Source organism: Manacus vitellinus, unplaced genomic scaffold, assembly GCF_001715985.3.
Source record: "Manacus vitellinus isolate BGI_N305 unplaced genomic scaffold, ASM171598v3 scaffold_8_pilon, whole genome shotgun sequence".
NCBI classification, from domain to species: Eukaryota; Metazoa; Chordata; class Aves; order Passeriformes; family Pipridae; genus Manacus; species Manacus vitellinus.
In genome coordinates this window covers 15,132,728-15,158,711 of record NW_021940864.1, presented here as the reverse complement: position 1 = coordinate 15,158,711, position 25,984 = coordinate 15,132,728, and the positions used below count along the sequence as shown (strand labels likewise).

The following is a 25,984-nucleotide window of genomic DNA, read 5'->3' as shown; positions in this document are numbered from 1 at the left end:
TCTAACAGAGAGGGGCGCTCAAAAAAAAAAAAAAAACCCAGCCCAATACAAAACAAAACCTTAGCAGTTATCTAGATCCATCCAGCAGACAGTAAGACTCACTTCCAAATTACCAGCTGCAGTGTCCTGGATAAGGTGCTAGATTGAGATGACTAAAGAGGAGATAAATGTCAAGAAAGCCCACATAAATTCCTCAGAAGAGATGAATAGCCCAGCAGAGACTGTCCTACCTGTCTTTATACACTAGATACTACTGTGAAACTACACATACATGAAGTTACTCTGAAAAGTGTCCTTGCAACAGAAGCCTTCAAAATTTCCAAAAGGGATCTAAGCACTCTAGAAAATTGACAGAAGGGAAGAGAAACAACTATGTAAGCTTCCCCTATTAGGCATTTTTGCCAGGGTTTTCCAAAGTAATTTAGGTCCTAACTTGAGAGATCATATGGAAACTCGAGCTCTAATAAATGCTTAATAATAATTTTTCAGAAATTCTTCTTCAAAAGTGTCCCATCCAGAGCTTCCAAAACCAACCACATCCTCTAGAAAGCTCTGACTTTGTCTTGCTTGTGGAACTCCATACATACTTCAGCTGCAATTACGATAGCAGTATACATATCCATTACTTCACATAGGTGAAGCATGCTTAAAAATACTGCAAGCATCTTGACCAAAGACCCCATAACAGCAAGAAGTGGTAATACCTGTTCAATACTCTGATAAAAAAAGCAGCAAGAAATTACCCTAATCTTCACATATGTGCATCAGAAAAAAAACCAAGCAACCAAATAACCAAAAACCAAAACCTAGTGCATATGCTAACATGGAAGACAACTGGCTGCCTCCTACAGTATGACATCCTATATTCTGCATCTACAGTATCAGCACTGCTCACTGGAGGAATAAAAGAAAGCTTTTTTTGGGTTGTAGCAAGGCAAACAACTGCAGGAAATGTGTCTTCAGCAACACAATGTTTTTAAGTTAACACCTTATTAAAAGCATCTGGGACTTGTACAGCTGCAAGACTTTTTGGTCCTTACAGCTGGCAGCTCAACACCTGAAGGGCAGACCAGACCTTTCTTTCATTCTAGTGGCTTCTTTCCACTGCACACTGCAAGAGAAAAGGGCATCCCTGACCATGCTCCAAGAAGATAATGTCTGTTCCTGCCAGCAGGAACAAAAGCATTACACCACCATTTATATCCCTCAGCTCTTCTACTTGCTGAGACAAGAATAAAGCACTCACCACTCCTTTTGTACACATGTGCCACTGGGGAAGGACATCCCACCTGATAGGACCTACCCCCCAACAGCTTGAGCAGTCATCATCCAAGGCTTATTTCCTACCAGAACATGTTGGAAGCAATAAGGAGGACAAAAGCATTTCTTTGAGCTATTCAATATCAGTTAAGAGAAATTTATTATACTCATGAAGCATCCTTAAAAGCTTCTTCCTACTTCCATCCTCTTTTCTTAATATATCCCAGTGCTGCTTATGCCCTCTCGTGGCAGAAACTACACATCAGTATCAGCTGTGGTGGCAAAGACAAGCTGTGGTGTCCCACCTGGCTTTTTATCCCATCAAATCTTCCATCCCTGGCTGGTGCTTCTCACTTGCACTGCAGGAGGTGATGAACACGTGGGATTCCATTCCCATCCCAGCCACAGAAGCTCCATTGCGCTGACTGGGATGCTCTTTCATCAGGAGACAGCTACAGAGAACATTTTGCTGCTATTGCAGCAACTCAATTTATAATCAAAGCCCTGCATAATTCACATCTGTATTTTGCTTCAAATTGTTTTCCTGTAGGGTTTTTTGAGGGTTGTTTTTGTTCAGGGTTTTCCTGAGGGGGAATTTGTTGGGTTTTTTTAAGGCTATCGTTAAAATAACAGGGGAATGGAGCAAGTGGGGCCCACAGTAGTAGCTAAAACATCCCACTAGATATATTGAACTCATCACTGATGAAGACTGAATTTAAAATGTACTGATTAAAATGAACATGAGTGAGTTTGATATTCAAAAGGTGCCTAGAGGACATCAGTGCCATATGTTCTAAATGAGATTTTATTTTATTACATAGTTAATGAGCTTAATGGCAAGACCTGAGCTTTTTGTCTGCCATGAGAACAACAGAAGGTTAGGAAAGCACATGCTGTGCCACAGCTGGTCAAGCCCCAGCTCACCTGGGAAAACCACATACCTATCCCCTGCTGTCAAGCTGATACTGAGACTATGCTTTATAAGTCCGTATTTTCCTTATGCGTAAACTTATACTTGCCTAACTAAAGGGGTCACTTCACAACATAGAGCTTCAGGTTTTTGCCAGCCAGCCTCCAGGTTAAACAAGGTTTACCTGAAGGCACCTCTCATGGATAGCTTAAGGGTACAGCTTCACTGTATGTGCAGGCTTTTAATGAAAGAATGAGAAACAGTGGTTATTCACAGTTGTATTTAAAGTAATTCCTGGAGGATAAAAAAGTAGTAAAAAATCCCTAAACAAGAAGCAACCCTCCTCCAACAGAATCAAAAATGGTACCAATTTTCTACAGAAGAATTTAAATTGATTTTTGCTGGGATTTTTTTTCCTTGTTCTCAATCTTTCTATCTTTTCTCATTTTTTGCTTTCTTCTCCATTTTACTCAGCAGGTAAAAAAAGCCAAAATTAAATACTTGCAAAGATAGTTTGCCATAAGAAATTCAGTATCTGATTCCTTAAGAATAAATGGTGCAAGAACAGGACTAGGAAAGGATGGACTCTCACAACGACACAGATAGAAGAGACACTCTCCCACATGACAATTTCTCCATCAGATAACCAGAGCTGATTATGTTTTGAATGCATGGCCCGGTTTAGGGAACAGCATACCCTCAACTGATGGCCTTTGGAAGTGGCAATTTACTATGTCTTTTCTGCTGTTCTTGAGAAGGTTTTCCACAGGTGAAATTCATTGTAGGCTTGCAGATACCAACTCCTCTCGCCCTTCTGAAGTTCACTGGAAGATGTATTTCAGATGCATAATAAATACCACAGAGCAACACTGTTCCTGCACGTATTCTCCACAGTAAAACCATACAGATTTGGGGTATTGATTGGGTCATTTAAGAACTTAAACAACCACACAAATAAATGAAAGAAACTACCTGTAAGACTTCACTGAACTCTAAATCAGGCCCTGTGGCTGCACATTTTAAGAGCACACAGCCGTGTAAATTCCACTCTCTCTTTACGGTCTAACTCCCCTCATCTCCACAGGGAGCAAAGCTGAGGCAAGACAAGAAAATTGTTCTACTCCACCCTACCTGTGGATCTGGAGAAAAGAGGCTTAGGACTCTCAAGGGAGGAGAACAGGGAAGGACGCTGAGGGAGCTTCAGGTGAGTCAGCAGCAAAAAAGTCATAACAGAATATATATAAAAAAAATAAGCCTACATCTGTTCTGAGACAAAACGTGCAGTATTATCTATTTTTATTAACATCTGCATCCACCTACCCCTTCTTTAAATGAGTCACGTAGGCACTCTGTAGAGCTGCTTCCAGAAAGTAGGAAAGTTCAAACTCGGAGTAAGTCATGTTGCTGCCCTTCATACTTCTTGAATGTGTGTTGTTTAAGGTCTGTGAGGGGAGGAAGGAAACATCTGGGATTACAGACAACTGTTTGAACTAGTCAGGTCCTCATGAGCCAGTAACATCTACAGCAATAAAACATTAGCTTCTGCCATCAGATTCCTTTCAGATTACTTGAAAACTTTCCTCCATTAAATATTCAAAAACCTTTCAAAGTCAATTTTAAAATAAACTACACAATTACTTCCATGATACATTCTTCATGCGATAAGAGTTTTGAAACACCATCACTTATTACTTTCCAACCTTTAATAAAGTAAGTACAAAGCCACACATTAACACCAACAGCTTCAGAAGTACTACTCAAACTACAGAGATTGAGCATCTTGCCCAGAAATATTAACGCAATGTTTGAGTAGGTATATCTAGTTTTATGTAACATAAATATTTGTAAAGAGTTAGTAAGCCATCAGGAGTACTGATGGAAGAATCTTACCCTTTCCTGTTTCTCCTATCAAATCCTTCTTGCTTTTGCTTCCTTACTAGTAAAAATCACCTTTCATTGCTTGAAGTTGCCCTGTGTGAACTCTCCAAAGCAGGGTTTTACATCTAGGACTAGAGAAGGACTATGAACTTTTACATCTATCAGTAGTCCTGCACCCTTGTCTCCATGTCTAGAAGACAATCACACGAAAGGAGATTGAAGCGACGTTGGGGTTGGTCTCCTCCCAGGTAACAAGTCACAGGATAAGAGGAAATGGCCTCGAGTTGTGCCAGAGGAGGTTTAGACTGGATATTAGGATAAATTTCTTCATTGAAAGGGTGGTTAGACATCGGAACAGGCTTTCCAGGGAACTGGTAGAATCACCACCCCTGGATGTGTTCAAAAGGCATATAGTCATGACACCTAGGGACATGGTTTAGAGGTGAACCATGGCAGTGTTAGGTTAATCACAAACCTTGGTAATCTCAGAGGTCTTTTCCAACCTTACTGATTCTATGACTCTAAGTGAATGAATTACAGTTCAAATGGTATCACTTCTTTGCAGAACCAAGCTGTCAGTAAAAAAATTTAGCGTCCCATACTGGCAAGAACTCATCCTTCCAACAATGGAAGGACATTACTTAATCTGAAATAAAAAAGCTATTCATTTTTTTCCTGCAAAGAAACAAGACTAGACAATTTGATAGCTGGCTTTTAAAATGAATTTTTATACATGCAGTAAGCTCATTTTTTTCTTGTTTCAATGCAGTTAAAAACAAAACCTGAAAAAGAAACACACCTTTGCTACTGAGAAGAGCAGAAATATCTGGTCAGAAGGCCAAAGGCCTTTAAGTTAGAGAACAGATAACATGCATTGCTCTCAATACAGCTGATGTCAAGCATGACATGTGGCAAAGGAACGGCATGGAAGCATATGATATGTCCTGTAAAATCAGCTTGGCAAAGCTGCAGATTCAGAGACCTCTAAGCACGTACCCGGCAAATCAGCGGCTCATGTTACCTGCATGGCTCAGTGGAGGGTTCACAGTACTCATCTTGCTCAGCACCCCAGCCAACCACTGACTAAGCAGTTACTTGCTACTAATCATAGAATCATAGAATGGCTTGGGATGGAGGGGACCTTAAAGATCACCTAACTCCAACCCCCCTGCCACGGGCAGTGACACCTTCCACTAAATCAGGTTGATCAGAGGCCCAACCAGCCTAGCCTTGAACACTTCCAGGGATGGAGGATGTAGGTTCTAAATGATCTAGATTCCTCCTGGTTCACTTGAAGAAGGTGAAGCACCAGCAATTAAACTGCTATGGCTGATCCAAAAAAGGTTTCTTTCAGCTTGTTAGGGATCTCTATATCCACTACTGTATATCATTTATACAGCAGGTAAATGATACACACTGATGCCAGCACTTGCCGTGCAAGTTTGCAGTCCCTCCTTAGTACAAGCTAAACTTGAGATACAGCCTGAGCATATCTGAAGCATTTGGTGTTTTACCACAGGTAAGCCAGCTAAACTGCTGTTCTGCAGCTGATTTTACCAAGACATCTCACTCCTGTTCTCATACTGTCTATGATCACTGTCTACTACATGACATTTCCCCATTATTTTTCCATTTTTGCTGTCAAACCCCTGAAAATTCCACCCAGGCCACCAGGCAACACCCTAAGCACATTTCTTCTTACCTTCTCAAGCTCCTGCAAGTACACCTGGGCAATGACACACGCTCTCTCAAAACAAGCCATGACTTCCTCCTCCCTTTCACACAGTCGAGCACGTGAGGCAATTGAGTTGGTTGAGCGCTCCAGTGACATACCTGCAAAATGTCAACACCTTCTTTAACTGAAGCCAACCAACAGCAGTATGGCCATATTATTCTTAATTTACCAGCTGACAGGAAAGTTTTTCTGTATGTGGTTTCCCTCTCATTCTGATGACTTTCAGGACAACACCCCCAAGGAAAATACAATTCCTACACATGCAAGGCATCTTTGTCATGCTGTTCGAATACACAGTGCCACTGCACACTCCTACGGTGCCTTTCAAACACTTTATGAAGAGAGGACATACAGTCCCTCTGGTAGGAATAAGCAAAGAGAGAAACTAAGGCCTATATTTCCAAAGACAGCTACAGGTTTTGGGTGCTTCTATTCAGTGAAACCCTGGTACTGAATCTGATAATTTCTAGGCATCTGCTACTTCAAGTGAAGCTTTCAATAAGGAGCAGTTTTGAGAGGGAGGGGGGAAAAAACAACAAAAAACCAACTGGAAAATGATACTGAAACAAAGCTGGAAAATCTGAGGCCTCTCTTGGAAAATCTGAGCACACGCAATCTGCTCATGGACACACAGCAAGCTCTTGGCAAGGCACAAGAGACTCTTAACCACAAGATCACCCTCTTTTCCAAAGAAAGGAAAAAACCCTGGGTTCTGTACTACTAAAACTCTTTCTTGTGTCATGATCCAACACCACTGACAACAAAGAGTATGTGTTCCTGACACAGATCCACAGAGGTGATAAAAGAAGAAGAGAGTTCAGCTGTCCAGACAGCCTTTCCAAGGAATCTGTTTCGACCGCTACAGCACGTGGTAAAGGATTCTGCCCCACATGAGGAGCCACCACGCATACCTGGAGCCACACTTGCCTGGGTTCCTGCAGTCCCAGGAGGCACAGAACCTCAGCACTGCTCATTTCAGGAGTCTTGGCAACAAACTGCTGTGAGGCAGGAACAGGCAGCCAGGTTTACAGTACAGGCACTCATGCTGGAGGAGCCTGACGTTCCTAGGCAGTCTTAGCTTTATTTACTTCTAATGTTCAACATTTGTTTTGTCCCCTTGGTTACTCTGCTAGGAGTTTCCCTGTCTCATGTCTTACATTTGAGCCAGACATGAGCAGTCAGTTCAGTGGGCTGGGAAGAGAAGATGCCTCACTGCTTCAAGCTTGGGAGGTGGCTCCCCACTCCTGCCTTCTCCCAAGTCAGATGCGCACACCACGTTCCCTCAAAAACCTGTATCTTGGTGGAACATGTTAGTACCCTCCACCTCTGAAAATCTGGACCAGAGTAGAGCAGGAGAACTGGATTTACTTCAAAATGACAGTGTGTGTGGGACAGGGTTGACAATCATTTTGCTGCTTTTAACTAATGCCCGTTCTGTGTTCTCTCCTTTCTTCTGACGGACACCTTGGACATCATCCAGATATAATAGATTTCGTCCCAAGTCCATCTATGAAGTCTCTGCCTTTATATCATGGGTTGTTTTCCTATTATTTCAATGCTTCTATCTTCCAACCCTGTCCCTATGCAATGAATGAAGGGGAAAAGAGGACATTAACTCTCTCTATAGAAAAAAACAAACCACAAGTATCCAGTGCTACAGTTAGAACAAATAGCCTACAAATATTCTTAGATCTGTCTCAGTTTTATCCACCTCTAAATTTGTAGTCATTCCCCTTAACTGAAAATAAATTTTAACAAGTGTGCATTTCAGAGCCACCATCCCCTTAAGTGCAAAGTGAGGCTCAGGGCCCTGAAGAAAAATCCAGTATAATCCACTGATATTCATACACATGCAGCATTTAATCAAACTGCAAGAGCCATCCTAGCACAGTCGGTATGGGGGTGTTTATCGTGGGAGATGTCACACAGAGAGAACAGATAAAAAGCCATTTACATACATGGTACAGCCCACTGCAAGGAGTTACTATCTCTAAGCTCTGACACAGGGGAGGAAAGCAAGCAGCCTTTGCCAGTATCAAGTACTGACAACAAACATGCCCATCCCTGCAGTCAGAAAAACAAAGCTGGGGCTAATCAGAGACAGGGGAACAAACATCTCTAAATGGGTTCTTGCCACAGTAAGCATACAGCAATATACAGTGTATTAAAGCAGATACTATGCTACACAACCACGTAAAGGGCAAGAAGGAAATATGACCCACATGATGTGGCATTAGTCATGGTTCTTTCTGCTAATACCATATGCACTGACCTGATGTCATTCAAGTATAAAATATTCTACAGAATGTGAACAGGACTATTCTTCCCTACCACAGAAATGCAATGAAAAGAAAAATTAAAGCAAGCAGACAGCAAATCCAGCACACAAGGGGAAAAAAACATAAGAAAAACAACATAAGTTTCCTATCCTTGCAGCCACCAATTCAGTTCTCACAATACAAAACCTCAACAATTACAGATTTGCTTGGGTGTAGCTGGATAAGACTGCTGACAAGCCCTCCAGTGCCGAGAGCACAAATTCCACTAACTCTTCTCCATCCCCCTGATAACTGGGGAATATCAGCACAGAAAAAATTTTGCAGCACAACACACATTTTAAATTCAACTCAGTTTCCAAAAAGTGTCAGAAAGTCATGAAAGCCATGAAACCATGGCTTGAAACCAAGCATGAAAGCCATGCATGCTACCTCCACACTAGATTTGATTTAGCAAGAAAAGTGGAGCTATTGCTAAGACAGAATTAGCTTCCAAGTAAAGCATAAAGCCATATGCTTTCTTGGTAGTTGGTAAAGGTACTTGGGTATTTTTCACAACCAGCTGAGGTAAGAGAATACCAGCTTAAAACTTATCTATGCTAAGATTTTTTTCATATGAATGAGGTGCCCAAATTTAAATATATATTACCTACATACCCTAGTAATTTTTTACATAGTGGAGACACAGATTTCTAATAGCGTGTGGCCCAAGCCCAAGATTTCAAAAGACACATGTTCCCAGATGATCCTTTAAAAGAACAAACTCTACCAACTTCAGAAGCAGTAACTTTCTATGTATAGAAACACTGCTTTTCTTTCCTGCACAAAGATAAGGCTTTCATTCACCTCCTCTAGTTCTCCCAAAGATTCATCTCTGGCTCTTCATCTTTCTGTAATCTTTGCCCCTTCTTCTCTGCTCCCAAATTTAAGCCGCATTTATGTCACAAAGAAACCCAAATCCATAGGGTTTGTAAGACCTATCACTGAACTAATTTCTTCCTAGAGCTGAAATGCCCTGCTCTCATTTACAGAAATCTGAAAGGGGAAATTTTATGAAGGCTTATTTCCACATTAATCTCACTCAGTCCTTGCCATGGGAAGACATCGTATCATGTAGCTCCAATGCTCTGAACTGATGTTATTTATTACCAGAACTAGAACATCCATGTGCACATGGGCATGTGGTATCTGATTCTCAGCAACACAAATGAGACGAAAATTCATACTAGAAGGAATCCCAGAAAGTTTGTGGTCTGACTTTCTGCTCAAAGAAGGGCCAGCTCAGAGTGTTATCCAGCCTGGTCTTGAAAGTCTCAGTGTATACATGGAGAGTGCACAATGACTAGGGAGAAGAGGAGGCTAAGGTGGCTTTATTTTCCTCTGGTTCATAAACCAGTTCACCAAATACCAGCATTCCTCCTTCCAAATAGAAGGAATATACCAATTCTCTCACAGCTTCTTTTAATATTCCTTTTTACATGGACTTCGAGCCTCCTGTATTTAGATGAATTTAAACAACTGGGGAATGGTAGGTTCATAGGTGTAAGAATTTCGGGTCAGCAGCAGCGCACAATTTTCATCAACAGTCATGCAGCTGTGAAAGCCCCATAGCCAAGGGACATGAGAGCTACCTGGCAACCTAAAGAAGGGATCAAAGAAACAGAGCAGCACAAGGAGCATGAAGCCAACCTCTTGTGCTGTGTCCCAGTGCTACACTCCTGTTGAACACATCTATGGCAATCTGAAACAAAAGATAGCTTAGGATACAACTTATAGTCCTGCCAACAGCACCAGCCCCAGTCTGCAGAGCAAGGTTACAGCATCTAAACTCCTGTGCCACACAGACAGGCCAGCCTGGCCAGAAGCCAGCACGATGCTAAGTGCATGCAATAGTTTCACTCTAGCTACAGGAAGGTTAAGTCATTTGTCTTGAGGTAAGCCATGCGTGAACATGCTGCATGGTAACTGCTGCAAGGAGAACTGGTTGTGTGCACATTCTCACTGACAAATGCCAGGTCATTCTGGGTCACTGTTCCCAGGCAGAGGGTGCACTTCATTTCTGGCATGTGGCCTTCAGAAGTGTCGCTCCAGGAAATCAATTAGCATTGAAACAAGACTATTTTTAAGACTAGCTCTTCAAATATATACACATGCATGCTGACTAATCAAAGTCCAGCAGAATGCTAAACACTTTTCAAAGCCAGAATTCAAAAGCACAACCAAACTATTCTAGAGATGGTATTACAACAAGCCTGCCCCACCAGCTAAGGTTTGAACTTCAGAGTGCAGCCCTCAACCAAGCTACTTCATTACGGTGTCTTGGAAAGCAAAATAGCCTGGACCTCAGTAAGCCAAAGCAGCAGTCAAGATTAGGTTGACATAGGCAAGACCAATACAGTATTTCTGCCACAATTCACAGTAGTTTAAATAGTTCACAACCTGGTCTTGACACTCATCTCCCCAGCAATCAAGCTATGATTTTTTCAGCAGGGCTTATTTGCAATGCAAATAGAAGAAGACAGGGAAGAAAGGCCTAGAAGCCCTTGGTTTTGAACACATTCATTCATACAGTACCCCATGAAAGGTGGGGAGGAAAGGACAAGTTTTATTTTTCAAGAAAGCTGCACATGCTTCTTTCACTGCTGCTTCCTATTATATAGGATTATTGCATATTCCCAGCAATCTGTTATAATCTTGAGGTACTTTTTATGTAAAAGTCTCAAAGGTAGAAAGGCAGAAAATTCCAGTAACCCTAATAAAATTATCTGAAGACCTTTCTGCCCGTTAGCTGGGAACAAAGCTGAAAATGTCAGTAACCTGTGCATAGCTGCTCGGTTGCATCAATGCAGAACTCAAGATCCCTACTCCCAGCCTCTCTGCTACCTGCAATAAACCAACACTAACAATGTTACTCTAATTATTTTCCAGTTAAGAACTCTATCTGGTTAGACTTGTAATTACAGCTAAAGCTGATTGCTAAAACTAGGACAGCGTTTTGATGGAGTGGCTGTGAAGCCAAAAGGCAGCAAGCACTCCCCTGACATGCAACCTTAGTCACCTACCCTTGATCAATGCCATGTAGGCTCTGCATCGCACTTATGCATAGCAGAAATCAGCAGTCTTAATCCAAAGACACTCATTTTTTGGAGCATATCCAGACTTGCTGCCTATCAGCTAGCTGCTCTTAAGCTGCACAGTTTGTCTTTAAACCTTAGCTTTAACCTGTAATATACTGGTCTCCAAACTTCTTTGATCATATACCCGATAAGGAAAAAAAATATTGAGCATGTACACCCAACATGCTACATATATAGTTATATACACACATTAGTTATATTTATGTGTTTATTTTTTAAACAGTAACATGCTACTGACAACCACACGTCATCACTGAAAAGGTCTGCAAATTCAGAACACTTGACCTTTTGCAAAAGCAAAAAGGCATAATTCGCCTTGAAGTTTGACAACTATTTAAACCATTTTCCATGAAACAACCACTGAGCTTTGGTGTGGTGCAAAAGATTTTTATGGCCACTCCCCATCTCATTACGAATTATTGTAAAAATTCTATTTAAAAGTCTTGTATTTACAAAGTTAATCCCACTGATAATATCCTATAGCACTTTGTGCACTTCTGGGTCCCGCTGTGCTGTCAAGTAGTTCTCAGTGTATTTCAGTGTTGGACCAGAATCTGGCAAACTCCTTAAGCTGAGACATGTTAGAAACATTTGTACTTCCATGCAACTGCATACCAAGTGTCTCACGCTGTGCAATTTCTTCTAATACCTGTTTTTTCAAGTCTTTGGCAATGTCTTCTGTGAGTCTTTCAAAGGAATGCATTTTAGTTTGCTGCCATATTGCTTTTTGTGTATTATTTCAGCTGTTTTTCCACAGCAGGAAGAACAAGTGTTTTCCCCAATGGTATGTGGGTTTTCATATTCTGCTTTCACATAAGAAACCTCAAAAGAGGCTTCTAAAAATTTAAGTTTAACGAATTTTTTAGAAGTACTGAATTGAGTACAATTGAACTTCAAACATCATTGATTGCATCCAATTAGACTATCACTGTTTTTACCTGATCGAAGAGCTCATGATAAGAGTAGTGTAGGCTCTGCCATCTTCTTACTGTTCACTTGTGTTCCTATTACTAGTATTACCTGAAATCCACAGTTTCTTTGAGGGAATTTTTAAGTGACTTGTCTATTTCATAAGGGTTAGTTTAATTAAAACTAAACAATATAATACATAAATCCACTTAACTAGGCACAGGTGAACTGCAATACACTGGAAGTGAACGAACGAACAAGTGAGGATGCCCTTGTGAGCCCCTCTGCACTGTGGAACACCCTTCTCTTTTGCAAGATATTTTCATAGGACCTACATGACATGGGAACCTCTGATGTACAGACTGTGAGAGGGCGCTACTGTCAATACAATATATTAATAAAGCTTAATTTCAATGTGTTGGGGTTTTTTTTTTGGGGGGGGGGGTTGTTTGTTTTAAGAAAAAATAATAGATACAGCATTTTTCTCCTGCACCTCAGTGGATCATCATGCTCACTCACTGGGTCACACACAACCCACTTTGGGGATCACTACTATAAAATATTAATTGTTCTGGCACAAGAGGCCACCTCTGTTCCATGACATGAAGATACATCTACTAGAGCAATGCTCTAAGGCACAGCAAACACAGCAATCTCTTACAGTCCCATATCTGAAGACTTGGTCAACACCATCCAAATCTATAAACTTTGCAAAAATTACACTTTTTTTCCCTGGTCTAAATACAACAGGAAGAAGCAGAAGAGGAAAAATGAAAAGTGGAAGAGGTACAAGGGAGTCAGATGGTGCTGATGACCAAGTATTGGAATTCATTCAGCTTGAGCTTATCTGCATCACACTCAGGCAGCATCACCAGTAAGAAAGTTCTCTTCCAGCTGCAGCCAGAGCCACTGAGTCAGACTATCCTTCAAATCCTGCATTCCATTTTGGGTCCCTGTGTTCACTTTAGTGGTGAACTCAGAAGTGTTGGGTTAATGATTGGACTCTATGATCTTAGAGGTCTTTTCCAACCTAAATGATTCTATGATTATATGTGTATTTTGGGAGCAGGAGGGAGAAAAAAGAAGGGTAATTCTTATTTTACTATGCTGATTCATATCAAGCACTCAGATCAACTCTACTTAAAGTTATTAGAACTGACAGAGCCTGTGAGGACTAACAGGCTTGTTGCCCTGTCTCTTTAAAAGATGGTCAGAGACATCTGAAGCTTACTCCAGGGCAAACCAGCACATGGAACTTTCCCATAGCCACTGGACACATACCATGCTACACAACACAGCCCCAGCATGACACTGGCATCATAGCCATCTAAAAGCTTAGGCCATCTGAGAGTACATTTGTATTTGTTTTCTTCTAGTGAAAGTAAGAGTATAGCATGTTGCCTCATGTAACCTTATAAACACTGTGCATTCCTTGTACCATTTCCTCAGAAAACCATGTGCAAATAGTCTTGTACCTCCTAGTGCCACTAACCCCCCAGTTTCAGAGAACCAAACTGTAGTGCAGAAGGTGGAGAAGGTTTTATGTATTGTGTGCAACCAGCACCTGCAGCTCTGTGGAGAATAACAAAACTTTACCATCACGGAAATCAAATCACATTAACAAAAGTAATCAGATGTTACTTCCTTTTTCCTCTTTCCAAATTTCAGTAATCTGCAGTTAGTTGCCTGCAACTAACTCTCCTCAGAAGTCGAAAGTCACACCCATGCTGCATTTGTGCATAGCTGATTGTGCTAAACAAACAACTTCCAAAAAGTGAAATATCTGATCCAACAGCAGAGAAGAGCTCAGGGAGTGTTAACAGGAAAGTCTAAGAGCACCAAGAACATCAAGGCTGGGCTTGGCAACTCTTTCACATACAAGCTGGAAAGCAGTGGCACCAAGGTATACAATTCACCAAATGCAACACTTTCAAGGTCATTACTGTCACAACTGAAGAGCAACTCCAAACTCTTACCCTCTTATTGTGAAACCCCAAATAAGACATGCTGATACCAGGCCCTTTTATCAAGACATCAATATCTACAGAGTGGGGATTTTGCCTATCAGACAGCTACTCTGATGCCAACATGAATTAACAGCATGCTTCCTGTCTCACTGTCAGAACTGTGAAAACTAGCACTTTGAAGTGCATACCAGGTATAGAACAAAGCCTCTCTCTCTCTGATGTGGATTAACATTTAAAAGATGCAACTTTTGCAAAGCAAAACTGAAAACAAGTTTTGCCAACAAAATGTCTTACCCTGAGTTACTCACATTTTAATGTCCTATTGAATCACACATCCTTTTGGCTGGGACTCAATTTTTCTAATGGCCAGGAAAAAAAATTGATTTTATTTTTTAGGCTCTGTTTAAAGAAAACCATCTCCCCATAGATCTTCAGTGTTCAGAGAGCTGATTCTTAACCCTTTGTTGTCATCAGAAGATCCCAACAAAAGAATTTGTGCCCTGCCCTGCCTGACCCTTTAAAAAAAACCCCAAAGCACAAAACAAAAAAACCAAATCAAAGTAATTTTTTTTCTTCCGCTTAGTGTCCCACTTATGTCCCACTAAGTTCTACTCAGTCACAGCAGCAGCTGAAATTACTGACGGAAGTAACCTCACCAAGTAGCTGCCAGTAGAGGAAACAGCAGTTAACGAACAGAGACTAGTGCAAGCCAATGTAACATCTCAAAAGCAGCATACAGCTTAACACAGTTGCATACTGGCAAGTGTTGATCACCCTCCTGAAGCCCACTATCACTGAAGAGCTATATATTTGTATGAAAAAAGTGAAATCAAAGTTTTAGATAACTTTTCCTTCAACTATCACCCAATCCTATGTTTTTCTCAACTTCATGCCCCATATAATTCTGGTTCTTCACAATCAACAAGCTTTTCTAAAGACTATGAAGAACACTGGTGTTGTCTTTAGGATAAAGTGTTAGCTTCCCTTCTCAACACTGCAATGAATTCAAGCACCTCAGCCAGCACTGGTGGGCAGGTTCCAGACAGTAGTGACTTGGGACTCCTGGGAAGTCAGAACATGTTAAGATAACAACCCTTCTGGTTTAAACAAGTTTATCAGGGTAGAGAAGATTTAGACTTTCAAGTAAAAGCCTAAAGTATACATGCCATAATGTCAAGAGTGCCTAAACAACATCATACTTGACACTGAAACTAATGGGGAGAGACAGGGAGAGAATTCAGGCTCTCGGGATTTTTTCCCCTGCACCTTACAACCTACTGCCCATTTCTGCTGAAAGGGTACATTACAGCACATTGCCCTCAGGTCAGTCAGTAATAGCAATGCAGGCAGGATGAAAGCTCAGCTTCTAAGGAGGGTGGGGGTGGTGCTTCAGTTGTACTGGAAGGAGGGAAGGAAGTTCTGGGTTCCCTCTTTTTTTACCACTAGCAGATATGAGTATTTTCCTAGTAGTTATGTGGCTCCTAAACTATAATACAGAAATGAACCATCTTTATCTTGACTTGTGCAATTACAACCTGCTTTTACTTTTTTTACTTTTCCCCATTTGTGCCCAGAGAGAACATAAAGCAAATTACTTACTTGAACATGTAAAAAATGTCATCAACCTTCCATTAATCCATTTTCTACACTTGTCTCAGTTGACAAGACAAGGTATGTTTTTACACAGTAAGATACACACACACACCATCTCTATCTAGGTATTACAGTAAAGCTTTTCTTAAAGAAGTTCAAGAACTCTTAAAAATGAGCCTGCAGTAAAGATTCCAAGTACAAAAAGAACGTATAACCACTGGGAGGGGATTTTTAGCATACAGAAAGCAGAACAGTATTCCAAACACTTTTCTGGAAAAAGGAGAAGACATCTTGAAAACCGTTATGCCATCTGAAACAAGAAGCAGGCTCAGAAAGAGCACGTACAGCCCGTTAAGAGGCTAAGAGGTTTATAATACATGGCCTGAATTAAAAATGCTTCCTGCATTAAAGGAAGTTAAAAGTGTAAATTCACTTTCAAAAGAAGACTATGAAATAAATCATGACCCTGCAAAACTACACAGTGTTTCTAAACTCAGTTTATCTGCACTTGAAATTGTTCAACCTGCTGGCACTCAGAATCACTGCACAGTCTCTATCCCAGAACACTCCACAGTTTATTACCATCTCACTTATCAAAAACTAAGTGGACAAAAGTCTCATCCCAGAGAAGCTAACTGGAAACTCTAATTAAAAATAAGGCTGCTTAAGTTAAGCCGATAACACCCAATAACTTATTAACATTATTTGAATGGAATATATCCTTGCACTATGGGATCGGTAGCATTTAGTAAAAAAACTGAACTGGAAAAGTTAGTGGCTTAGGATCTGAAATAAAGACTATTTCAGTACTTCATCAAACTCTTAAAATAGAGGTGCTCTCTTCCAGAGAGGAAAAAAATAAAACAAGGAAAAAAACCAAAAACCTACCTTTCTCCCTTTCAGTTTTTTTCACTAATTTAGTTCAATGAGCCAACAAAGCTTTGACTAAATAAAACCAAATAGGAAAGTTTTTTTTTTCACATTTTAATCTACAAATTAAAAAAATGCACAGATGACAAGAAATGTATCAGCTTTAATGCTTATCAGAAACACTAACTTAATAAAATTCATTTGTTAAACTGAGAAGACTCTTAATCAAATTCTTTAGTGAGGAGGGAAAAGTAGATTCATCAGAACACAGTTTTGCAATAACTGTACATTTTATTCTAATTTCCAAACAAATGCAGCTGAATAAAAATCTCACCTAGGAAATTCATCATGTAGAAAACCATATTAGAAAAATGAATGACACACAAGCATATGTCAAAATTAAAGACTCCAAAGAAGTGTATGAACAAGTGCGTGATACATCCTCTGATTAGCCAGAATGAACAACTTTAATACCAAACTTATATTTACTGAATACAAACCTACTGTTTTTAACAGTAGTGCAAGCCAACGAAATAAGAAACTAATTAAGCAGCGCAATCACAAAGGAAGTTTAAAACAGATTATTCAAATTTTGAGGCTTCAGCCAATCAGTTTAAAACCATGATTAAAACCAAGCAAGTAGTTTTCAAACCATCTGACTAAAATGTCAGGTTTTCTGTTTATTGTCTCTGTGTGATATCACCATTTTCCTTCCAGAACACCACCTTAACCTCCAAACAACCACTTCCAGTACTACAAACCCAGGACAAAGATTTCATATGGGGAGAAAGCAGAACAATATACTTCCAAGCATACCAACCTCATTGTCACTGAAGTTTTAAAAGATACAATCGCAAAAGAAACAGGAACACATGTAAACTCAGCAATTTGTCCTAAAAATGAACAAACAAAAAATAATCCATAACAAGCTGGACTGAACTCAGAACCCTGGAAGCATGTTCCAGTCTGTTTATTATTCTCAAGCTCAGGAAAAACCTTCACATGGTCGATTGAGGGGTTTGCATTCAGCAATACCACTCACAGCTCTTAGGAGAGCTCTAAGACCAGTAACTCAATCCATGAGTTGTCTCATGATCTTATGGTTTCTTGTCACACCACAGATCTTAAACCCCTTAAAATGACAAAAATGGGTCCAAGAACAAAATATATATAACTCCAAGCCACTGCACTAACACAGTATCATTTCCTCATACATATGACTTGTGGTTGGGGTTGTTATAATAAAACACAGACTATGATCAAGGCTTCTTACAGATGCAGTATGACCTCATTCTCTTCCATATGCATTTTTCTAAGATTTAAAACAACCAAGCTCACACTGCAGTCTTTTGATACAAAGGATGTCTTTTCTAAAGTTAAAACCAAACAAAAAAACCAAACAAAAACCAAACAAAAACCAAAACAAATCACCAAAAACTTTTAGAAACAAATTTACAAGGGATTCATCTCCAATTAGTCCACAGCCTCTTCTCACAGTCACTAGACAGAAGGCTGTATTGTACAATACCGTGCACTTCATCCACATGAGATGCCACTTGAAGAGGAGATGAATCACCCCAGAACAGCCAGCTTCTGACTGTACAGAGAGTTCAGACTGAAGCTGCACAAATTAACCCACCCCAACCTGCAAATGGCCAATAATACAAAAATTACTGCAAGATGGACTGGGAGAAAAGGAGAAAAAATAGAGAAAAATAGGTAGTGAGACATTTAAAACTGTAACTCACTAGAAATCCATTTGCAAACTAACTACCATTTGCAATCCCATGTTATTGCTGTACAGCTTCCTATTTCCAGGCTACCCCACTCCAAGTAGAGGAAGTCCACTGCCTGGCTTGGTAGCTGGTCTGACAGACACCAGGAGCTCCCCAGCACAGAGCTGACTCACGGCACAGCAGCTCTGATGCCACACATCCATGACCATAAGGCAAAGTCCCTCTCAGTCATTACAAACATAAGACCCACACGTCACGTGAACCCTGCCTGAGGTTCACTCAGGCTGGCAACACCTGACTCAGTCAACACAGGTCTCCTCATGCTTACAGGCAGCACAGAAAACATTGCAACATCATAGAAACCTCTTTCTTGGAACTTAGGTATGCTGAGGCCCTGGCTAGAGCTATACCGTCCTTCCCAAGGGTTAGGTAGTGACCTACCCTACTACCAGGAAGATTTACTCACTGGGAACAGAGAGAGATCTCTGCAGGGTTTCTGCAGCAAGCAGGGACAGAGGGAAACCAGTGGGCTCTGACAGTTCCACATGTTCTGAAGTCTTTTTTGCCTGCTTGTTTCAAATGGACAACACCAGGTAACAAAGTTACAACATGTCCCAAGTGAATAGAAGCAAAGTTTGCTTACTCAATACTGTTTTATGCAACACAGAGAGCTACTTGCATCAGAGATTACCTGCAGTACTGTGAACTGAGCAGAGGATTTGAGGAGGGATTAACTTCATGGAGGATGGGGAAGAAGGAGACAAGTATGAACCAACCACCTATTAACTAACCATAGATGGTAAAATTAGTCATAGTGAAAAATCAAACTGTTGTCAGAGCTCCACTCACAACGCTTACAGAACTTCTCACAATATGGGGATTTAGAAACAGGACAGGAAGCAGCAGTCAGTTGAAAAACTGGAAGAGCCTTGCCCTTTCTGCCATTTCTCCTGTGCCTGTCCCCACATTTATAAAGAATTTTAATATTTACTTCTTGATACTCACTTTGAGTGGAAGTCTACTGAGCAAGGCAAGCAAGAAACTTTTTCCCTGTTCAGCACCTGCAGTTCAATCACGAGGGTGCAAATCCATATTGCTTCTTACCATAATATGAACTTACTATATACTCTGGACCTTCAGAGGCAGACTCCAGAGATTTAGCTCAATGTCCAACCTTCAGTGCTGTGGAGGTTAAAAGGTGCTCTAAAGAAGAAAACTCGTTTTTGCTGGTTCACATTTCATTTCTACCACTGACTTCATCTACGCAGCTCCTCCCAGTGTATCTCACATCTTTCTTGTTACATTTTTGTTTGCTTCCAACATTAAGAGTGCCAGTATTAAAAAAAAATAAGCCTTTAATTTGACTTTTCTTTCTTCTGTGACCTTTCCAGCCTAATCCCCGGTGCTTGAGAACCTACATTGCCATTCTGTATACAGGCACAACACAGCAGTATTAACTACACAAAACCAAGGTAGTTTCAAGTTACTGCTATGAGGTGATACAAAGTTCTAGTGTTCAACTAATGCTGGATGAACAGGGATATTCTATTAAACCAACTGCTTTCTCCCATTTCTGAAAACGTGAAGAAATTCAGCAGGAAACCTAACTTCTGCCCTGAAACAGACAGGACTATAGCTTTTCTGGATTTTTGCCTACATGACTCCTGTAAAAATTTTACTACCAGTGACATTCAAGAGCATCTTTAAAGAAGATTTAAAGCAGGTTTCATCTTTAAAGAAGGTTTCAGATCGCATAAGTAACCAATAGTTCAACCAAAGTCAATAATATGGTATGGATCAACATAATTTCTGCAGAGATACCAAATTAAAAAGAAATAAGAAAAATCTGTAGCATAAAGTATATATGAATTTTAAATAATTCAACGCCATATTGTTACTTGCCCTGTAGAGGTAGCCCAGAAACACGTTTTAAAATAAAAATTTAAATCTACACTGCTATTGCCATAGCTACCTGTACAAAATTCTAACATAAGGGATTATTTCTTTAAGACTGGGAGGTTGAGTAAACAGCATGAGGGAACAGTGAGTGTCCTCTCCAGACTCAGTTGGACAAGCTCCACTCTGTTGCACTTTTCTCTGCCAGAAGCTTTGGTAGAATACTGAGTGACTTACTATACCCTTGCTATCCTGGCTAATCTGAAAATAATCATCATGGAGAAAGAATAAAGACTGTGGAGCAGTGACAGCACAAAGGTTGCTCTGCAATGGCAGAGGCTCCACATAGTTTATAGGAGCAACGCAGTATTTACATTCCATGCTAAACAAGATGGGGAAAAAACAAAAAAAGTGCAGCCTGATGCTCCTGATGCAAACACCTCCACATCTTCATATGCAAGTTAGGCAGTCATTACAATCCAAGAGGTATTATATGAACAGTGTTATTCCATCACTTTCCACATATCCCTTATCATTACACTCACACCTCGCCAAGGGTCTTATCCAGTTCCCAGTGAGGACAGTGCATGTCCTGGAGTGCACCAGCAGCTGCTCTCAAATAAACTGCTAAGAATGCACTGGCAGTTACTCGCTCCTCTGAGCCATGCAAGTGCGAGCATGAGTTACAGGTAAATTAGTCCTGCTCCACAAAAGCTCATTAATGAAGTGGATTCAATCAGTACCACAGAAAACAAAAATCAAAGCAAGCAAAGCAGCACAAGCAGGGTTTCAAAAAAGCAGAATGACACTCAGATCACGAAACACTCAAATTATTATCAGTAATACTAGCAGCCCAATCAAACAGTATTTTGGGTTGATTTGGTTTCACTATTTTACATACCAGTTGAAGGTATCTGATCATCAGAGTTCTCATTCACCTAATTAGCTGGTGGACATGCTGAAAAGAGTAGAAAGCAGTAGATAGGTAGCAGTACTTGAGCAACATTTACAAAGGAACTGAAAGCAAATGAAGGAGAAGATTACTGATCTTTTTCTCCCCCCAAGTCAAAAACTGACTAGGGTCCTCCTCTCCCCAACTCAAAAAGGAAATGCAATTTCACTACCCATGGAGGTAGTTTTATTCAGAATCTCTCAAATAGTGCAATGTCTGCAGAGTTACAAGGGGACGGAGAGACTCCTGTTTGTACATAAGGTCTAATACTGTGTGACATGCATTGCAAAAATATACTACCTACTTTGAAAGCACATATTCTGTTAGTCCAAAGTTTAAAACTTGGAGGCATTGTCCTTACTTAATTCACATAAATCATTGAAATTTACAAATAAATGAACTCTTTGTAAGATAAAGTCCAGGCCCCAATTCTGCCAAATCCTTGATTTAGATTTTCCCAAAATGGACACACGGCTAAAGCATGTTGCTGACTTACAGCCAAGAGTTATCACAAAATTTCCAATTTCAAGCTTTCCTTTACAAGCCAGCCAAGTTTAAAAACCATGGACTAAAATTCCATAATGCCTTTAAGTTTAAACTACACAGACCATATCCAGTAGGATTTTCCATAGCATACATCTTTGCCCTAACTCTGTTCCAATCAAATCACTTGGAGAAATATCTTCAACTTCACCCTAAAACCAGCGTGTTTCAAGTACACATACATGGTCCCTTACCTTTAATAACAAAGGCTTCAGTTATCAAACGCAGCATGTACAGAGGTTCATCTTTGGTTGAGAGGTCATCAATGCCTGCTCTCGCATACATGCTGATGGCATCTCTGTAGCATCCCTCCACATAATGAAGCTTTCCTAGGATCAGCATAGCTTCAGTCATATACTTAGGCTGAAACAGAGCAGGGAGAGAAAGAATGTTTACGTGATAAAATAGCAGACAGCAAAAACGAGGTACCCCAGAACACATTAGCACATTCAGAATGTTTTCCTCTCACAACTGCTAGCTCCACACGCCAGAGTAGGAAGGATTTAAGTGTCTAGAGATCTTAGGGCTGTGCTCATGATAGCAGCAGGCAACAAAGGTCAGGCAACCACTTTGGAGCTTCATTTACAAACACACAGTTCCAAGCCACGTCTTTGGTTTCAGCTGACCTGATCTGTGGTTGGTGAATTGATGGACATCACATAAAAGGCTGGCATCGTCAGAACTACCTGCACACACACAAAGAAAGCCTCTTGCTTTTAAACTAAGCATAAAGCATGACCTTTTAGGCAAGTGCTCCCCTCTCCTCTGTATATTTAATTAGACAGTGAGAAAGCTCTCCAGTTTTCTTAAGCTGTCAAAGAATTTTCATGCAGCAGTAGAAAAAACAGAAGGCACATCCACTATTTCTAAGATTTGTTTCCTTGAAGGACTGAAAACACATCTAACAAAAACCTCAGTAAAATACACCTGTTCAGACCCTCTGGAAAGCATGAAAAGGTTCCTAAGCCTTCCTGCCCCTTTTTTAATACATGTAATCAACACAGGGGCAGTGCTGCATGAGCGGCTAAGTCACAGTTAACAAAGAAACAGTAATGGCAATTCATGCAGCCAAACTAAACACGAAGACCTGGAAGAATTCAGTAGTTCTGGTTGTCAATGAGGCTAAACTAGAAAGAGGGTTGGACAGACTCCCCTTCCTTACTAGCTCCATTTTATTTCTGAATAGGTTGACTTTCTAGAAGATAAGAAAAAGGAACTCCTCCAGAAAAGTGACTGCACACTTTCTCCTTGGAAATTAACATGTTAAAAATATAATATACATTTCCAGGCTAACTAGCCTGTCAATTTTGAACCAAAAGTAATACAAGTCTAGAACAGACCTGTAATTCATTTACTTCTAAACCCGGTTATGAAACTGTGTGTCCAAGGACAACAAAACAGCAGTAGACATTGAGGCACAGTATTAAAACACTCCTGAAGCTCTGCAATTGAGTTGACAAGCAGCCATCAATCATGAACCCAGACCACAAAATAAAACGAAACCATAACTTCTCTGGCAGAGACTGAAAGCAGCGCAAGGCTGCAATCCTGGACTCACAACACAACCCTAAATTCCTGACAGCAACTTGCAGCACATTCTTCTCTGATCTGGAGCTGAATAGGTATACACAGCTCCCTCAGATGAGGAGTAGCAGTAGGTCATGTTATGTGGCCACACCCCACATCCCAGAGAAACCCTAAATATTTATCCTGGTTCTTTCTAATGAAAAAAAAAAAAAAGAACAGGATATGTACTATTTGTTTGCATATGAAAAAGCAAGTCTCACAACAGAAGATACTGCCAAGGGGAATTAGCAGTCCCTCAGTAACGCCTACAGTACAGCACTGTACATACAGGGACATGAACAGGCAACAATCACACCCTGTATCAGACTAATAATCATATGAAAGAAACATCCAGTTGGCAGGAATTACGATGACAGAGCCCACTTACCCTTAGTTTTCCTCTGCTTAAGATACTGGTCAGATACTGTTTAGCTTCACTCAGTTTTGGTTCATTCTTCTCTGTCAGTGGAATGGAGTCCTTCAGTTTGGCAAAGTTTTCCTTCAAACATTCTTCCAGCAGAACCTCTGCTAGCAGCATACTCCCATGGTCCTCTGAAAGCACACACCAAACAACAAGAAACATTGCTTAGTTCTGTAGATGATAAACAGAATTACAAAAAAAACAACGCACCTTTGAGACACATAAAGGGCAACTCAAATGAGAGAAGAAGGAAAAAATGGCAGACATAAAAAAAAAGTTCCATTAACTTCTATCTATTGGAAACAGTATGTTGCCTAAGAAAAAATGAAACTTCACTTCCTTATAACTTGAAGATTTTTCCCTAAAGAATCCTTTCATTTTGGTAGCACCATTCATTCCTGCATTGCCACTAATACAACAGTTCAGAATTTTCAGCACAAAACTCACTTTCAAAAGTATAAGATCAATCTTGGCAAACACATCAGTGCATGCTTTAGATCTACAAATGTACAAGCATGAAATGAACGCTTTGGATGATACGGAAGCTGTGAATTTCACTGCAAAACAGTAACAAATTTACCTGAAAGTTCACAGAAAAAAGACAATTTAGATACTAAAGACACACAAGGCTTGATCCTCTGACACAACTAACGTGCCACATTCTTTCTACATTAAAATCCATTCCTGTTCACAATTCTACAGAAGAGAAACTCAAACACAAGCAGCAGCACTGGATACAGCGTGAAGCATCATGCAAAGTGGCAATCGTGCTGAAAAGAAAAAAAGTTTCATCTGTCAGAGTACTTTGATTTCTTGCATGACAGGCCCAGTTCTGCAGTTACCTTATTCATATAAGTCGCACCTCAATCAGTGGGCTACTGGGTCTAGCAGGGTAACAAAATCTTTGTATACCAAAGAGCCAAGCCCTACATTTCATATATACTCCACATTTCAAAGTCTGGAATTCTAGAACATGGGAAACATGACAGTGTACCTATTTCCATATTTTCAGGCCATGGGACAATTTATCCCCACTTTCCACCTATACACTACATACAGCATTAATAATCAACTCTGTGTGCGGGAGTGGTGGTGGTTTAGGTTTTTTTGTTGTTGTGGCCTAACTGTTAAGCTGCATATCAAATTATAATGATAGCTCTTCCTGCTCATTTGCAGGTCTGCAACTAACTCGCATAAACAATATACAGGTGTGTAAAATGGGAAGCATAAATGTTCAAGTATATTCCCCCCTAAACTTGCATGCAATAATTTCTACACACTAAAGACCTTTCAGGTAGTCTTTAATATCTTAAAACAAACTTAAGGACATAGGTAAGACTACGTACAATTAAGAAATAAATACACACAATCTCACGATGCAAACACTACTATTAAAAAAATCTAATCCAGGCAGACGATGGTTTCTAGAAGCACAAAACTGTACCCAGTCCCTTGCTGAAAGAAAAGTTCTGCAGCAATAACAAAGCATTACTCTTTCATAACCAGCAAGTTATGATGACATAGCAGCAAATTAACAAATCGTGTTTTTACAGCAATCATACTGTTGTTATGCCTCTTAATTACAAGGCAAGAAACTACTATGAACTCTTCAACTATTAATGCCCCCAAACTGCAGCGAGATCTCTGCACCTGGGAAGCGCTGCTGAAACGCGACTGAAGTTCAAAGGTTGGCCCTGTGGTTCTCAGCACAGGGTTCGACCTGCATCATGTACACACTTGGAAAGCCTCACAAATAAGCATGTATTAAGCTACCAACATCTCCCCCACCATGCTTCCCACCGTGAAGTTTAAGGAACCCTGGCAAGCTTCAATTAACTCTAGGGCCACATACCAGGAACACTCCTCTACAGAAGGGCTTTATTCATAGAGGTTGCTCCTGTGACTTCAGTGGTAGAACCCTTTGTACCAGTGCCACGGGTAGGACCAGGTCCTCTTTGCAACTTACCTGCTGACCACAAACATAGATTTTTACATTTCCAAGTTAGGCTGCCTCACTTATTGCAAGCGATTTCATTTTAAAAAAGAAGCAAAGTAGTGTGTTGTAACAGGGGAAAAAAAAAAAAGAATACATTTGCTATTTATGAAACCTGTTTTACATGTGAAAGGGTACTTGGACGAGCCCAAGCCTTTTAAATAAAGCAGGGCCCTTCAGAAATGGAGGGAGGTAACACAAGGGCATCCAGAACAGGGTTGGGCAGGGGGCAAGAGGGAACGAGCACGACACGTATGGAGAAGCTGCAGACGGACATTTCCCAACGGGGCAGGTTTTGGTGGGTGGCCCGGCCGGGCTGGTTGCATCAAGGGCCGGCTCGGA

General features: G+C 40.5%; 1 protein-coding gene across 4 annotated transcripts in view; it reads right to left on the bottom strand.

Moving 5' to 3' along the window:
* Window positions 1–25,642, bottom strand: part of TTC7A (tetratricopeptide repeat domain 7A) — a 170,209-nt gene extending 144,567 nt beyond the window's left edge. Inside the window, exons 1-5 of one of the 4 annotated variants that reach the window (XM_018085285.1) lie at window positions 25,502–25,642; window positions 23,617–23,780; window positions 21,857–22,025; window positions 5,751–5,881; window positions 3,491–3,612 (exon numbers count right to left, since the gene is read on the bottom strand). In XM_018085285.1, coding sequence (XP_017940774.1) covers window positions 3,491–3,612; window positions 5,751–5,881; window positions 21,857–22,025; window positions 23,617–23,766 — 572 coding nt within the window. In that variant the 5' untranslated portion in view covers window positions 23,767–23,780; window positions 25,502–25,642. Of the gene's footprint in view, window positions 1–3,490; window positions 3,613–5,750; window positions 5,882–21,068; window positions 21,126–21,856; window positions 22,026–23,616; window positions 23,781–25,501 lie in introns of those variants that run through there. The other 3 variants (XM_018085286.1, XM_018085287.2, XM_018085288.1) reach the window with 3 other exon arrangements.
* Window positions 25,643–25,984: the final 342 nt, after the last annotated feature.